Source organism: Erythrolamprus reginae, chromosome Z (assembly GCF_031021105.1).
Source record: "Erythrolamprus reginae isolate rEryReg1 chromosome Z, rEryReg1.hap1, whole genome shotgun sequence".
In the NCBI taxonomy this organism is placed as follows: Eukaryota; Metazoa; Chordata; class Lepidosauria; order Squamata; family Dipsadidae; genus Erythrolamprus; species Erythrolamprus reginae.
In genome coordinates, this window is record NC_091963.1 from 74,318,581 (window position 1) to 74,336,820 (window position 18,240).

Below are 18,240 nucleotides of genomic sequence, written 5' to 3' on the forward strand. Positions count from 1 at the left end.
TAATCAATATCAATCATCAGTCAATCAACCAATCCAGGTATGAAGTCCTCTATAGATCTTCCATATAGTCTTAGTCTTAAAGTCTGCTGTTTTTCTATAATCTTGCCACTAGGGGCGCAATTCTTCTTCGGTCTTAGTAGTAGTTGAGAAGGAAATGGGAAAATGGGAAAATGGTGGTGGTGGGGGAGATGACAAACGATGACAAAAACAGGGATTAGACGATAAACAATATCCCCAATCTAATTGGCTATGATGATTCTGGCAGTTAATTCCATAATTCTCACCCCCTCTAGTTCTTCTGGTCACATTAGTCTCCATGAGCACTCATACTGAGCGTCTGTCTCCTTCATTTCATTTTATCCACCCTTGGCACCAGCAGCTCTCACCCACTGGTGCCATGCGGGGGGGGGGGGGGAGGTGTTATTTCTGGACATTCCTCGCCCACCATATCTCCGCAGATGTCCTCCACCACCGACAGCAGGTCGCTCCCACCGGCCTGGATCGTCAGCGGCTTTGGTCTCACGAGCAGACAGGGTCACCTCAGTTTCAGCGCTGATCTCTGCTCCACTCCGCTCTGCTCCATTCCCCTCTGTTCTTCTCCTTTCCGTCGACCCCTCGCCTCCACCGCCTCGGCATTGGCACTGGTCACTCTCACTCACCAATGGCGCGCCAGGAAGCTCGGCTCGGTCCGGCTTTCTGCTTTCACAATTCCCTTCCTCTCCTTCGGCGTTTTGCATTTCGCATTCAGATACGTCCCAGCTGATCGCCCCGAAGAGCTCTCTCGGCATCGCAGACTCTGGCACTCTCAACAGCTCCCCCGACAGCAGCAAAAGCATTTATTTTCTAGCTGCCTCAACAGGGGACAAGATAGCAGACTGGCTTCGGGTCATTTCAAAACTGGATTGGTTCATTTCTGACGATTTTTCACCGTAGTCTTAGAGGAGCGGCGGACCCACCATCTCCACACCGCTCAACCCGGAACCGGTTTTGCCGGCCCCCTGGCGCCCGCAGTAATTTGTGCCCAGTGAGCAGCGCCGACGCCTCGCAGGATCTCTGACCCAGATATTGTTGGGTCTTTCCTCTTGAAGTTGGACTCGGGTTCAGTTAGGTCTATTGCCGACATATCTGCCTCCTAGCTGTGTTACTATGATCCTGCCTTTGCTGCTAGAAGCAGTAGCTGGACTGGTGATAGAGTTCCTCAGGCTCATTGTGTGGGGGACTTTAACTTGCCATTACTCAGTGAATTCCCTATGCAGCTTAGGAGTTCATGGCTTCCATGACAATCATGGACCTGACTCAAAACCCACCTCTTGAAATAATATTCTCTTATTTGTTTTCACACAAGCTTAAATATATGAATCCTTGGATTTCTTCTCGTCTTCTGGCTATCCTTCTACAGTGGACATCCTGTGTCAATCTACTTATCTCCTGATACATCTCCATCACTATCTGACAGGGACCAACTTCCCATTGTAACACCAGCCCCCTCTGGCATTCCCAAATCACTATCTGCCTCACTCTCAGCTTTCATTTCCTCTGACAGCCTTCTTAACCCAGGATAATCTGAGGGACCTGGCTCATCATCCTCATAATCAGGCATGTCCTGAGCCAGACAAGGATCATTCACAACAGGAAGTGAAATGTCAAAAGAGACATCTATAGTGATGCTGGAGGGCCAGTAACTCTGAATCTGACTGAACACTACTAAGAGCCTTTATTAGGTCTTACTTAGTGGCAATGCGGGCAGCAAAATGTTCTGCTGACTCAGCACAGCCACCTGTTTTAGGGTGACTTTTTCCCTCCTTCAGGTAGACAGAACAGAGGAGCCCTTGCAGGGCAGAATTGAGAAATTTGTACAGTTTCTGTCAGATAAAGTCACTCAGATTTGGATGGACCTGGACTCTGATGGGCAATGCAGACAGAGGTGATGGGCAGATCTTGGTCCTATTGTGTGGGATGAATTTGAGCCCAGGACACTGAGGAACTGGACAAGGCTATGGCAGTGATGAGTTCCTCCACTTGTTTGTTGGACCCAGGCGCCTCCTGGCTGGTTTTGTCCAGCAGGGAGGTGTCACGAGACTGGCTCCAAGTTTTAGTCAATGCTTCCTTGAGGGAGGCGTTTGTCCCACAACCCTTAAAGGTGGTGGTTGTAAAGCCTCCTCCTCAAGAAACCTTACCTGGATCCAGCAGAACTAAAGAAACTTCATCCAGTCTCCAACCTTCCCTTTGTCGGAAAAGTTGTAGAGAAAGTGGTAGTGCTCCAACTCCTACGGTTGTTGGATGAAATGGATTATCTAGACCAGTGATGGTGAACCTGTGGCATGGGTGCCACAGATGGCACGCAGAGCCATATCTGCTGGCATGCAAGCCATTGCCTTAGCTCAGCTCCAAAATGCATGTATGTGATGGCTAGATGATTTTTGGCTTGCACAGAGGCCCTGGGAGGGCATTTCTGGCTTCCAGAGAGCCTCCAGGGGAATGGGAGAGGGCACACAAGCTCTTTTGGCACCCAAGGAAAAAAAGGTTCGCCATCACTGACCTAGACCTTCTGTGCCAACTAAGGGATCTGGGATTGGGAGGCACCGTATTATGATGGTTCTCCTCCTTTCTCTCTGATCGATCACAATCAGTATTGATTGGAGGACAGAGGTTGACCCCTAGACTCCTCATTTGCGGGGTGCCTCAGGGCTCCTCCTGTACTATTTAACACCTACGGTGGTTGTCAACCTTTCCAATGCCGTGATCCCTTAATTCATTTCCTCATGTTGTGGTGACCATAAACCATAAGTCTAGTGCCAATTCTTCCAACAGAACTTTAAGATGATTGGCAGGAAGGTCAGAGGGACACCCCCTGCTCTTTGCACGACCTCTCAGAGCGAAACCACTGACTCAAAACCTACTATATCGTGTTAAAATCACACTATTAGCCAAAACCCAAAGAAAACGAAAAGAGACTGAATGCCAATTAGGATGGGAGTAATTTTTTTCTCTGTAAACAATGTCCAGGAAAGGTGCCAACTTGGACTAATTACATTCCTGAGCAATAGGAGAGGGAAATTCATCATACAAGAGAATAAAACATCTTACTGAATTCTAATGCAAACATCGTCTGGTAAAGAATGTCTTATGGTAAAGTAGGAATCATGTTGCAGAGCCTTTTTCAGGCACCCCTCCCCCCACTCTAATACCTCTTCCGTGAACGGCGTTGAAACCCTACACCCAATTACCCCAAATCCTTTGCTTTTATACTGACTGGAAGTCACATCAAACCTGTAAGCTTATTTCCTTTTACTATACAAGTCCTGTTGCCTTCTCAGAAATATCCGATATTTGGCATCTAATATTGGGTCATACCCTCTAATGTCTTCTTCCCCCTCTGAATGTGACCACTGCCCCATTGTTATATCAGCCCCCTCTGGTGGTTCCTCGGGTTCATTCAGGTCATTTTCTCCCTCACTCTCTGCATCAGCTGGCAACCCCAGTGGCCCAGGATATCCAGAGGAGCCTGACTCATCGTCTTTAGAATCTGACATTACCAGAGGTGGACAAGGAATGCTCAGAACACCCCCACTGTAAGCGCTGATTCTTCGGATTGTAAAAATATGTTCCAAGGTACCAGAATAGAAGCTTTATATCCTAACACCATGAGAAATTTGTCTTTTCCCATGGTCTTAGGCAACCCCTGTGAAACAGTTATTTGACCCCCAAGGGGTCCCGACCCCAGGTTGAGGACCACTGAATTTCTAGGCAAAATGAGGAGCAAATCCCATTATAAGTTTTGACAGTGTTTCTACTTTGCCTCTATTAAAGACTGCATTGGTTGCCAATTGGTTTCTGGACACAATTCAAAGTTTTGGTAATGACCTATAAAGCCCTACATGGTATCGGGCCAAATTACTTGCAGGACCGCCTTCTGCCATATGAATTTCAGCGACCGGTTAGGTCCCACAGAATTGGCCTTCTCCAGGTCCTGTCAACCAGACAATGTCGCTTGGCGGGATCTAGGGGAAGAGCCTTCTCTGTGGGGGCCCTGGCCCTTTGGAGTCAGCTCCCCCTAGAGATTCCTACCTCTACCCTCCTTGCCTTCCGTAAGTCTTAAGACTCATTTATGTTGATAGGCTTGGGGCAATTAGATCTCAGGTGCTCTGACTCATTAGTGATTAAGAAAATGATTGACTGCACAGAGGCAGACAGGCTAACATTAAAATTGAGAAATAAAAAGGACTCTTGAGTATTATGAAGTTTGGAACTCATTTTATGACTGGTTAAAAAAAAGGAAGGAAAACTAAAAGTATTATATAATAATGTATGAATTTTAAGAATATTAAAATATCAATTCTTTTTTTAAAAAATTATATACTGAATTTGCCTATTTCATTTACATGAACTCTTATATTAATGATTAAGGCAATGCGGTAGGAATGATAAAAGATGGATATATTCAGAGAAATTAATAACCAAAACCTTTTTTTTTAACCAAGTGTATTTGCCAAAACAAGGAAAAAGACTATAAGGAAGGTGTTTCATATAGTATTGTTTTTGTAAGTGTATTTATTGTTATGTGTATGTACCTATCTGATTTTTCTTATGTTTTTTTCTTTTGTGTTATGTCTTTTTGTATGTGTATATTTTGTTTTAAATTTTAAATATCAATAAAAATTATTTTTTTAAAAAAAGATAAATTCATATGTCATAATATGCTGCTTGCAAAATGTATGTGATAACAAATATCCAATTTAATCCTTTATTTTTTAGGAAGCTTTTGTTTTTACATGAAATTTTATAATATATCATTATGCCTTATTACATAATATAGTTTTCTGTACACTGCTTCTGATTTTCATATTTTAAGAAATCATATTTGTTTCATTTACTTTCTATTATAAAATGATAAAAAAGAAATTATACTTTTTCCATTACTACCATATACCATTCATTAGGAAATCTTAACTTTATGGAAAAAAGTGAACTATAATTAATGAAATGTTTATTGATCCAAAAAATTGATAATTACAATTTAAACATTTTAATTTGAAATAATTAAGAAAGGAATATTGCCAAAAAGTATATTACAATTCTACAGCTATGGACATAGATGTGAAAGTGAATTATAGATATTCAAATGTAGAATGTTATGAATTTGATGAAATAACTTATATATGTGTGCCACTAAAGAGAATTTCTTTATCAATTAAATCACAATGTATAATTCAAATGTTGCATACAAAAATATTTTGCAAAGAAGAGGTTAATGTATTTCAGTCTTACAAAAATACTGATATGTGTATTAAATTAAGATATAACTTGAGATGTGCTGATATCAATGCAATATTTTTGTTAAAATTAAAATACTTTCTTTTAGATAAATTGGGGTAGGACTATAATTTTAATTTGTTCTCACCTATCTGTAATCAGTTTGATAAAGGCCTACACTTAGAGACCTTTTATGTTAGATAGCATATTAGGAAAAAAGAGGGAAATCAATTATGTTAATATTCTAGTTATATGCACATTAATGAAAGCTAATCTTTTCAACTGAAATATATAGTTGAAATTAATTTAAAACATTTATTTAAAAAAAATATTTTTCAGGTTGAAGAGAAGACCGACAAACCATATTCTGATTTATATACAAAGGTGAGTTATTGGTTTTCAAATTATCAGTACACAGTGACTATGCTACTCCAAATATATACCGTATTTTTTGGACTATAAAATGCACCTTCTCCCCCAAAACTGGGTGAAAATGTCTGTGCATCTTATACAGTGAATATTGCATCAGTTGGGGATTTGCATACCAGGGGAAAGGGAGTTGGCGCAGTAGCAGCAACAGGCAACAGTGGTCCCCGTTGGCTGGAACAACTGATTGGCGGTATTCCAGGAGGCCTTATCCAAACACTTATTGGCTGTGAAGGCTCCAGCATTCCCTACCTGAGACAGCAATGCAGACAGGTTGTTAACATTGTGTGCAGTTCAGAGAAATGGCTGATCCCATCATTGCCTGACCTGGCTGCATTCTATGTCTGCCTGCCTTGTACAAGTTTGTCAAGCAGTTAACCGAGGATATCCTGCCACTACCTACTACTCTGCTGCAAATGCACCCTTCCCGGCCTGCATGGTGGACTGTGGCACTGGGAGAGCCCAGAGACATGAAGAGAGAGGTATGAATGGATGACACTTGGCTTCTAGTGCTGGAGTGAGCAGACAAGGGAAGCGGCCAGGCTGCCGCTGCCTTTCATTGTGGCACGCGTATAGAGACAGGGCTCCACTTGCCATCCCCCTCCCCATTGTTGGGCATGGCATGGCTTCTTGCCTCTCACTTAGCCATTAATGCAATTTGGGGTGGTGGGAGGGGAATGGTGTGCAGGGAAGGAAGGATACCCAACTCCTGGGCAACTGGCTACTTCTTGGCAGCTCTTTCTCTGGCTTTCGGCATCGGCCATCAAAGACTAGGCTTTTGTGGGCAGAAGAGCTGTGCTGCAATTGAGAAACGGGCAACAGAGCAGCAAGCTTGAAGTAAAGAGGGTGCTTTCTCCTCTTTTCCTACTCCTCGTCTTTCCCTCATGGTGGCCTCTCCATTGCAGCACAGTGCCATGCCCAGCATCCATTAACTATAGTCAAGCAGTTGAAGCAGGGCATAACATGGAAGCTTTGTGCAAAAATGCATGGGCCAGGGAGACAAGTTTACAATCCCAGCTGCCTGGCTCACGGGAGGCTTGTGGAGCCTTGCTGCATGCTTTCACAGAACCTCCAGTAGCAGTGGAAGGCAGAGACACTCAGGGGAAGGAGAAAGGCAGTCCCGTGGATCGACCGGTCACAAATGATGTAAACCAAGAGACGGCACTTCCCATTATTCCCAGTGATGCCAAACGTGCTGACAAAATTGGATGGTCTAAAGTGCCAAAGGCAGCAGAGAGATCAAGGAGAATTAAAACTGAAATTTGACACTGAGCCTTAGCCACTAAGATTTCATTTAGTACATGATTTAAGGCTGTTTCAGTAGAGTAACATGTCCGAAACGCTGATTGAAATGGGTCGAAGAATTTGCAAGCATCCAAGTATGGCCTCAACTGGGATACAACTTATAAGGATGTCAAATCAGAAAAGACTATATATAAAATTTATTTTAAGCTAGAAGTAAAATATGCTGAGGAACATGTAAATAGATCAGGGGAGACACGTTTTGGGCCACCTCCAACTGAAAAAAACATAAGAGAGTGGAGGAAACAGGTGGATCAAATAGATAAAAGTAAGCCCAAATTTTGTGGGCTTGCCGCGAAGTGGCTACAGTTAGAGATGGACATGAAAGAATGGACTATACATCACAGTTTTGCAGTTTCTACAAAAATGGTAATATATAAAGCCAAATGCAGGATTTTACTGGATTACCATCGTGGTGATACAGATTATGAGGCGATATGGCCTTGCTATGTGCACCAAAACTAGGATTGCACAAAAAATGCCAAAATAATATGAATTTAAGATTCTGTCTTTTCATACATTTGTAATAGATGCTAGGAAGAAAAATAATTTTGAAATTGGCCAGATTGTGAATATGGATGAAGTCCCGCTAACCTTTCATGCCATCTAATAAGACTGTTGAGCAGGACATTACACTGTTGTGTTGTCCTGCTGTGCAGGTGGCACCAAATTGCCACCAAAGCTAATTTTCAAAAGAAAAATCTTTCCAAAAGAAGTGATTTCACAAGGCATTACGGTGCATGTTCATTAGAAAAGATGGATGGATGAAAATGGAATGAGAGTATGTGCTGAAAAAATGGGATCCAAACATCCTGTTGAGCTTCTGAAAAAAGCCTGCTTTATTAGTGCTCGGCCAATTTAGAGCATATATTAGTGAAACCACAAAGAAGAGATTTAAAGAAATGAAGACCCATGTAGCTGTAATTCCTGGGGATCTTACCAGCCAGTTGCAACCTCTTGATATTTCCATCAAAAAATCATTTTAAGTCCATATGTGAGAAGAATGAAACAAATGGGTGGCTGCTGATAATCATGATCTGACATCTACTGGACGAATGAAGAGGCCCACTATCACTCAAGTTTGTGAATGGGTTAAAACATCATGGCACTCAGAAGGATAAAATTTGCACAGTCGTTCAAAAATGTGACATTAGCAATGTCTTAGATGGAACTGAAGATAGCATCATATATTAAAATAGCAAAAACAGTGATGGCAATGTTTGTGAGCAACTGAGCTTCTTATATTCTGACACTAGCGATGATGAATTCTTGGGGTTTTGAGAAAATTAGAAGGGTGCTTAAACCTTAAAGTCTCCTCATTTATTAATGATGGTTCTTAATACCACTGTTGACTTTACAATGGTTGAAATATTATTCTGCTATATTTTATTAAATATATTAATAATTTGGTTCAGAATATTTTTCTTGTTTTCCTCTTCTAAATCTAGGTGAGAATTATAGTCAGGTGGGTTTTATAATCTGAAAAATATGGGTACTTCAGGTCCTCAGCATGCAGAAAAGATCTGTCTTCCAGTGTATCAGCAGTTGTCTTCATTATTTCTTCACATCATTACAAGTAGAATAATTTGTATCATGATGTATTCAATTAACTTGTGCAAAATGTTTTGCAAAATTAATTAATTTAATTTAATTACCTGCTTTGGAAGCATTAAAGTGGTTTCAGACTTCACAAAATTTGTGCAGCTGTTTCAAAACGGTTCCCAATTGTGCAATTTGTATACAAATGCACATATTTAGCATTTCCGCTTAGAGGTCTGATGGACCAGAACGAGTTTTCAAAAACCAAGATAAGTTGTTGAAATAATGAGTCAATTTTAATATTCAAATAGAGTTTCTTCATCTTTACTAATGTAATTTGTAAAGTACCTCTGCTGAAAATGTTGCATAGTAAGTTGTGGAATGAAATCTGAAAAAATAATCATTGTCCGATTGAATGGATAAGACTGGATAATGTTGAATGCAAAATTGTTTAACATTTTGTGATACTATTCAGTAAATTCATTTAACATTACAATAATCTATATATTTTTTTAAATGTACAAAATTATAATGTTCTTCTTGGATTGATGTTATTTATCTAATAAAACTATTAAATTGCAAAGGAAATTTAAAACAATTGTCTTCTTTAGTCAGCATCTCACAATTCAGCAACTCCTTTAAGTGGAAATTCTTCTAGACGAGGAAGCGGAGATACAAGCAGCCTGTTTGATCCTGATGCCTCATTAAGTGAATTGCGGGTGAGAAATTTTTATTGGTTAACAATAAAAGAAAACTCTTATATATTTGTATTAATTTATATTAATCAAATTACAGACTAGATATCAAAGAAAGAAATAGAGAAAGAAAGAAAGAAAATAATTTTGAGGATTAGGCTTGAAAAATTTATTTCCTGAATGATTAATAGAATTTATGTGTGAAAGTTACATAGCTGAATAACCAATTAACATGAAAATACAGTGGTACTTCTACTTATGAACTGAATTCGTTCCTTGTCCTGGTTCATAAGTAGAAAAGTTTGTAAGTAGAAGTAATTTTTCCTATAGGAATCAATGTAAAAGCAAATAATGCATGCAAACCCATTAGGAAAATCCAAAACTTTAAGGCTTTAAAAAAAATAAAGCGGCGAGCTGAGGAAGTGGCGGGCGAGAAGGGATTTCCCCCATCTCACTGCCAAAATGTGTCCGTGAGAGCCCCGGCCATCCATCGCCCCGTCCTGCCAGAAGCCCGCGGGGGCCAAACCCAAGTGTGGGGAAGGGTGGAACTTTCAGCTCCTGGACAGGCAGGAGAGCCCGGAGCTGCTGCCTTCCCACCCGACTGTCTTGCCCATCTCCCCCCTGCTTTCGGCCAACAGCGTCCGCATCACCCACTCCAAAAGCCACACTGAGACTGCCCAGGAGCCTCCGCTGCCAGGATGGGTTGGTGGGGTTTGACGGGGCTTGAGCCGTTGCCAGGACGGGTTGGCATGGTGCCTCCCCCGCGCAGCCTAGGTCCACCAGCAAGAACTTCCCCTTCACTGTTTCTTCCGAGGGTGGCCCGCTGTCTTCTTTCCTGGGTGCGGAGATGATGCCCCCCCTCCTGCCGTCTCCTCTCTGCTGGGCTCTCCCCGCTTACCTCCCGTCCACCCCACCACCACCACCCTTCTTCAAAGGAGGCGAGGAGAGATTTGACGGAATGCCTGGCAGCTTTATTTCAATTCTTCCGTCCGGAAGATCCCAGGTGTTTCTTTCAGGAGCCTAAAAAGAAAAGCATCCTTTCCCATCCTGTCAAAAGGGAAGAGAAGCCAGATGGAGGAAAAAAGAACCCTTTGGCATTGCAGATTCCACACACAACTCCTGCCTGGGTATCAAAAGGGGTGAGAGTGGGGGAGAAAGGGACCACAGAGCCCATCATCCCCTCTGCACACAGCTTCCACCCTGGCAGCAGAACCTCCCTCAGCCAGCGCAGCCTATGTCTCTCTCTCACACACAAAGGAGTGGGAAGGGTGTCATTAAAAAGGGTGCTTCTAAGCCCCTCCCTGATTGAGCACCCCCCTTCGCAGATTCCTCCCCAAAAAAAGAAGGAAGAGGAAGGGGGAGAGGGAAAATGGGAAGGAAAGAGTAGGAAAAGAGAAGAGGAGGAAGGAGGAGGAGAAAGAGGGAAGAGGAGACAGGAGGAGGGAAGAGGTTTGAAGAGATGGACACTCGTGGGACCCTCCGCTCTTTTGCTGCTACGCCACCCACCTGAGGTCTGAGGGGTTTTTTGGGTGGAGGGCAATTTGTTTGGAGAGGAGACCGGTGAAGGGCTTGAACCAAGGCTCCGATTTGGGCAAATGGGTGAGTCCTTGTGTGTTCCAGAGCCAATGGCCCTGGAGAAGGAGGAGAGATACATCGCTGTTTTATCCTGGCCCTTAATTTGGTTTGCACCTGGAAAGAATCTGCTGTCAAAGTAAAAGTCCTTCCCCACCCCCACCATCCTGGATTTGTTCATGTATTTATTTTTCCTTCCTTCCTTCCTTCCTTCCTTCCTTCCTTCCTTCCTTCCTTCCTTCCTTCCTTCCTTCCTTCCTTCCTTCCTTCCTTCCTTCGAGCAGCCGAAACTTCAATGGGTTCTTTCCCCAAAAAACCCCTAATACCTCGGGTGGGTGGCATTCAGACTCAAGCTCAACCCGGATAAGACGGAGTGGCTGTGGGTTTTGCCTCCCAAGGACAACTCCATCTGTCCGTCCATCACCCTGGGGGGGGAATTATTGACCCCCTCAGAGAGGGTCCGCAACTTGGGCGTCCTCCTCGATCCACAGCTCACATTAGAAAAACATCTCTCAGCTGTGGCGAGGGGGGCGTTTGCCCAGGTTCGCCTGGTGCACCAGTTGCGGCCCTATCTGGACCGGGACTCATTGCTCACAGTCACTCATGCCCTCATCACCTCGAGGTTCGACTACTGTAATGCTCTCTACATGGGGCTACCTTTGAAAAGTGTTCGGAAACTTCAGATCGTACAGAATGCAGCTGCGAGAGCAGTCATGGGCTTACCTAGGTATGCCCATGTTTCACCATCACTCCGCAGTCTGCATTGGCTGCCGATCAGTTTCCGGTCACAATTCAAAGTGTTGGTTATGACCTTTAAAGCCCTTCATGGCATTGGACCAGAATATCTCCGAGACCGCCTCCTGCCGCACGAATCCCAGCGACCGATTAGGTCCCACAGAGTGGGCCTCCTCCGGGTCCCGTCAACTAAACAATGTCGGTTGGCGGGCCCCAGGGGAAGAGCCTTCTCTGTGGCGGCACTGGCCCTCTGGAACCAACTCTCCCCGGAGATTAGAACTGCCCCTACTCTTCCTGCCTTCCGTAAACTCCTTAAAACCCACCTTTGCCATCAGGCATGGGGGAACTGAAACATCTTCCCCTGGGCATGTCTAATTTATGTATGGTATGCTTGTGTGTATGTCTGTTAGTATATGGGGTCTTTTTTAAATCTTTAATATTTTAAATTGTCAGATTATTTATGATTTGTTTCCACGTGTTGTGAGCCGCCCCGAGTCTTCGGAGAGGGGCGGCATACAAATCTAAGTAATAAATAAATAATAAAATAAATAAATTGCAGCAAAAGAGCGGAGAGTCCCACAAGGGTCCATTTGGCAGGATGGGAAAGGATGGGGCAGCTGCGGAGAGCTCTTTGGACACGCCATTCCCTCTCTACTCCAACACCTTCGCGCTTTGCCATGACAGTAGCAGAAGGGATGGGGGGGTGGAGACCTCGCATGGCAAAGCCTGGCTCTAGTTCCCTTGCGATCCTCAGAGCCTGGAAACTTAAAAGCGCTTGTTGTGGATGCTGCTTGTAGCAGCAGCAGCTGAGAGAGAAGCGAGGGTTCATAAATAGAAAATGGTTCGTAAGTAGATGCAAAAAAATCTTAAAACACCGGGTTCATATCTCAAAAAATTCATCAGTAGAGGCGTTCGTAAGTATAGGTACCACTGTAGTTTGAATCTAATGTAGCCACATTTATCTATCATAAACTTAAATGAAGGAATACATTATCAATCTTTAAAAAAATATTTATTTATGTTTGTCTATGCCATAATTTACCACCTTACTCCTATGGAATTTTAGGTGGCTATAAATATTAAAGTAACAATAATATAATACCTTACACTGAACATATAGACTTCCTTGCTTCTAGTTACTGTTGTGAGTATATAAATATATTTACTTTTTACAAATTTTAAAATTAGTTGAGTGAATTTTGTAAATAATTATTTCTTAATAAGATGGATTATCTCTAGTTTTTTCCCCTTGTATTAACAGGTTGTCTATAATATCTTACTATTTGAAGGAAACAGAACTTTACTATAAGTGTAATACTGCTCAAAAAAAATAAAGGGAACATTTAAACAACACTATATAACTCCAAGTAAATCAAACTTCTGTGCAATCAAGCTGTCCACTTAGGAAGCAATATTGATCGACAATCAATTTCACATGCTGTTGTGCAAATGGAATAGACAACAGATGGAAATTATTGGCAATTATCAAGACACACTCAATAGAGGAATGGTTCTGCAGTGGGGACCACAGACCACATCTCAGTACCAATGCTTTCTGGCTGATGTTTTGGTCACTTTTGAATGTTGGTTGTGCTTTCACACTTGTGGTAGCATGAGACAGACTCTACAACCCACACAAGTGGCTCAGGTGGTGCAGCTCATCCAGGATGGCACATCAATGCGATCTGTGGCAAGGTTTGCTGTGTCTGTCAGTGTAGTGTCCAGAGGCTGGAGGTGCTATTAGGAGACAGACCAGTACGCCAGGAGATGTGGAGGGGGCCGTAGGAGGGCAACAATCCAACAGTAGGACTGCTACTTCCGCCTTTGTGCAAGGAGGAACAGGAGGAGCACTGCCAGAGCCCTGCAAAATGACCTCCAACAGGCCACAAATGTGCATGTGTCTATACAACTGTTAGAATCCAACTTCATGAGGATGGTATGAGAGCCCAACGTCCACAGATGGGGGTTGTGCTCACAGCCCAACACCATGCAGGACGCTTGGCATTTGCCACAGAATACCAGGATTGGTAAATTTGTCACTGGCGCCCTTCAGAGATGAAAGCAGGTTCACACTGAGCACATGTAACAGACGTGACAGAGTCTTGAGACTCTGTGGAGAGTGATCTGCTGCCTGCAACATCCATCTGCTGCCTGCAACATCCTTCAGCATGACTGGTTTGGTTTAAATGACCATAAAAGTGGCCGTGTTGCTGAGTAATTAAAATTCAGTTATCTCACTGTAGAGGGGGCTCATGCATCGGAACTTTAATGTGTAGTCTCTTGCTTTAAGTTAAAGGCAACTTTAAATGATTTTTTTACCAACCAATCGTAAGTTGAGGATTACCAGTATATTCTGTTGTTATAATGTTTCAGTTTGCAAATGTCATTATGCACCTTTTCAGATTTGCATTCAAAATAAGATTGAGAACAGCTTATATGTGACATTGGTGTTCCTGGAGATTCTCCATACTAAGGAATGGGTCCAGCAGTCACGTGGGTTTGCTTGCTATCCTATTGAATCAGGACCGAGCCTTGTCTTTAAAAAAGATTGCTGGATCCACCCCTTCCCAGAATTTATTTGGTCATCCTACCAGCAGGACACGTGGCGGCTCAGCTCCTCTTGTGATTAACACTTTCCCTTTCAACGACTTCACCTGCAAAACAAAAACATTCAGATAAGTTTCCTTTCAGTCCTTTTATTCCTCGTAATTACTTTACAAGGGAATCAGTTTAAATTACGAGCCATCCTTCCTGGGCTCGGCTCTGGCTTGGAGAAGCTGCGCCGTGGCCCCTTTGTTCTTTGAAGCCCCGCAGCCAGTTGCTGGCCTCTCAGCCCACACCGCCAGTGGTTGCATTTAAAATAATTTTTTAATCTATCCAATCTTCTTCTTGCGGAGTGGGACAAGGAACGAGTTGCCAGTTCAGTCCCCTGGACTTTAGCCTCAAAACCTCAGCGTGACGGCCCTCAGCGCTCCCTAAATTGGGGCACCAGCGGCTCGTTCACGTTACTCGCTTGGCACTAAAATGTCTGCCACAGGCCCAGAGCTTGCTGTGAGTCGATCAGACTTCCGCTCATCTGCTAGGTCTCTCACCTCCACATGGTGATTAATCACAGAGGCCTAGCCAGTCTGTGCTCTTTGACTTGGCTTTGGAGTCACTTTAAACTGTCTCTGAGTGGCAGATGCTCTCTGGACCAAGGAGCTTGGGCCCTTTTCCTCTTGGGGATTTTATTCTTTTTGCACTTCTCCCTTAGTTGGCTCAGCCTTCAGCCTTGTTAATCCAGGCCATGGCTTCCAGAATCCCCAAGAGAAACACCTCTGGCAAAAGACCACAGGAATCTAGGCCTTCTGGGGATGAAATAAAACCAATCCCTCAGGCCTCCTCTTCTCTAGGGACACCTAACAATTAGGCCCACTAGAGCTGAGAAAAAATGTGATAAAATGCTCCAAAAACCTCATGAACAATCACCCAAATGCCTAAGAGTACAGGCCCAAGTGCATGTCAGTTCATCTGACCCACTGATCTGCCCCCTGCCTCCAGGTGACCAAGTCCTCTTACTGGATGAGCCTAACCTAAACAGGCCCCAGCCAAATCTCTGGGGTTTAGGTCCAGTAGGGTCAGAGATTAGATCCCCCAGCACCAGGCCCCGCCCAGGCCCACAGGGTGGATTCAGATCTTTCTCTGTCTCTGCCTAACTTACCTCCTGAATTCCAATCCATGTTTTCTGTCTTGTCACAAGCCATTGATGCCATGTTTATAGCACTCAATGTGCACCCCCATCCTCGTCCCTAAACCTGTAGGACTAGGCCATTGAGCTCCTTCTCAACCTATAGGCCTCCAGTCCAGGATTTGGATTTATCCTCATCTCAAGAGGACAATGAGGATGACCCTTTTCAAGGGATGACCCTTTTCAAGCCTCTCTGAGGATAAGGAGTCTCAAATCAAAGCTCCTTCTTTCTTCACCATTCCTATTCAGGTCCTTCCTATAAAAAGCTAGAGTGGCTACAGGCCTAACTGCTCAAGACCAGCCTACCCCGTCCACTTCCGCACCTCAAGAGGAAAGCTGCCCATTCTTCATGGAGGAGCATGAAGACACCAATGTCATCCCTATGCCAAAGCTATTTAAAGAGGCCTTACTCAAACAATGGGACCATCCCACTTTGGGATCTAATCTCTCTTCTAGGGACAAGAAACTATAAAGTCTCACCTTCTTATGAAGAGCTCCTTTTCTTTCCTAAGGTGGATAAACCAATCAAGATCCTTCACTTCCCATGCCAGGCGAGGCGGAGGAGGTCTTGAAACCAGAAGACAAACGTCTGGAGCAGATAATCAAGAAAAGTTTCTTCGCTGATTTCTGGGCCATAAGATCTGCACCAGCAGCCTCATTCTTCACAAGGCCTATGCTTCTCTGTTTGCATCAACTTCAGCACCACATTCTCCTGATGATCTGCGGGGTAAACAGGAACTAAACAAGTTATTTGCTGCAGCTCAGTATGTAGTGGATGCCACACTGCAGGCTTCCAGGTTTGCAGACAAATCAGTGGCGGCCTCCACTGTAGCCAGAAGGCTCCTCTGGCTCTGCCCTTGGCAAGAAGAGGTCAGGCAGAAGTGGCAACTCGCCATGGGGCTCCACAAGCCCCAGAATCTCTTTGGAGACTTGCTTGACCTGTTACAGATACCATGGACAAGAAGAAGATCCTTGGGCCCACTACAAAAAAACCAGCCAAAGCTTAGCAGCCCTTTCGGCGGTCCTTTCGCAACTGGACCAGGGTTTTGCCTACCAAAGAACCTCAGGTCAGTATTCCTCCCATTTCCGATCTCAGTCAGATAGATCCTCCAGGGGCAGGGGTGCCCGGAACCAGAGAGGTTCTTCCTCCTCTAAATCTGCCAAAAGAACCAGATGGTAGCACAACTAACATCCCCATTGGGGGGCACCTGGGCTGGTTCTCCTCAGCTTGGTGCCAGTCCTCCCAGGATCTTTGGGTCCTATCTACCATACAATGGGGTCTCCAATTATAATTTCTAGCCTTACTTCCCAAGTACTTCATTTCTTACCCGTCCCCCAGTCTCCAGCATGGAGGAAGCTATTCTTCATCTCTTATCTATTAGAGCCATTCAGCTAGTTCCCTCTTCTCAAAGAGGCCTAGGCTTCTACTCCATCCTCTTTATGGTCCCTAAGACATCAGGAGGATGGAGGGCTATTCTGGACCTGATATGCTTAAATAATTACATCAGGTTCAGAAAGTTTAAGATGCACTCCCTTGCTTCCATTCAGGCATCTATCCATCCAGGGGACTTCATGGCTTCCCTTGACGTGTATCTCCATATTCCTATTCTCAAGGGTCATAGGCAATTCCTCCATTTATGCCTTTCAAGGCAGACACTATCAATACAGGGCCATGCCCTTTGGTCTGTCTTCTGCCCCATGTGTTTTTACCAAACTCCTACATTCCCTAGCAGCTCATATATGAGCTATTCCAATTCATATATAATGCTATTTGGATAACATCCAAACAGGGTACCCTTTCAGATCTCCGGAACTCCATGTCAATCTTTCAAGAGCATGGCTTTTCAATTAATATAGCTAAAAGCCATCTTGTTCCGTCCACTATTCCAACATTTGGGAACAGTGATAGACTCCGTCCAAACTAAAGTTTTCTTCTCTCCTGAAAGGAAGACCAGTATTAGAGATCTCATTTCCCAAGTCAAATTTCAAAAGAGGGTTCCTGTTGCCACTCTCTCTTCCCTCCTGGGGAAGATGGTATCTTGCATTGGGGTCATTCCCTGGGCACGCCTCCACACTAGAGACCTCCAATGGCTTCTGTTACCCTTTCAGAGGTCGGGAACCATCCTCATGCAACATCACCATTCCACCAACCGTCTTGAAATCCCTTTCATGGTGGCTCTCCTCCACCCTGGACAAGGGGTCCCTCTTCAGGATTCCAGACCAATTCACCATCACCCCAGACACCAGCCTGTTGGGCTGCGGAGCCCATGCAACAGGTTTGATAGCACAGGGCACATGGTCAGCAGAGGAGGTCTCTCGGCCGATCAATTGGCTAGAGATGAGAGTGGTCTTCCTGGCTCTCAAGCAATTCAGACAACACATCAGGAACCAACATGTCCTGATCTTGGTGGACAACATGGCCATGAAGAGCCACATCTGCCACCAGGGTGGTACTCATTCCAAAGCCCTAATGCAGGAAGCGTTAAAACTGGGCCTCTGGGTGGAAAGACATCTCCAATCCCTGATGGACGACCACAAGTTCTCAACCTTCAGGCGGATTGGCTCTCCCACAAAGCCCTGGATCTGGGAGATTGGATGCTATACCCAGATCTATTTCAACAGATCTGCGTCAAGTTCGGTCTCCAGTCGCTAGACCTATTTGTGACCACCGACAACACTCAACTCCCTTGATTCTACTCCAGGTTCCCATCTCCGGGAGTGAAGGCCATCAATGCCCTCAGAACTCCCTGGCCTCGGGATTTACTTTATGCCTTTCCCCCAATCCCGCTAATTCCGGACTTGATCTACAAAGTCATACTCGAAGAAGTCCAGGTGATTGTAGTGGCTCCACTCTGGCCACACCGCGCCTGATTCACGGATCTTCAACATCTCTCCATCGAGGCTCCTTGGCAACTCCGCATTTCAGGGGATATGCTGCAACAGGGTGCCTCTCATCATCCAGACTCGGGGTGGTTCCACCTGACCATTTGT

The 18,240-nt window shown here is 44.3% G+C and overlaps 1 protein-coding gene across 3 annotated transcripts in view; it reads left to right on the forward strand.

The window, feature by feature from the left end:
- LRRFIP2 (LRR binding FLII interacting protein 2) overlaps nucleotides 1-18,240 on the forward strand; it is a 366,589-nt gene that overhangs the window by 211,886 nt on the left and 136,463 nt on the right. For all 3 annotated transcript variants that reach the window (XM_070726340.1, XM_070726338.1, XM_070726339.1), the window contains exons 4-5: nucleotides 5,593-5,637; nucleotides 9,132-9,239. In XM_070726340.1, coding sequence (XP_070582441.1) covers nucleotides 5,593-5,637; nucleotides 9,132-9,239 — 153 coding nt within the window. The remainder of the gene's footprint in view (nucleotides 1-5,592; nucleotides 5,638-9,131; nucleotides 9,240-18,240) is intronic.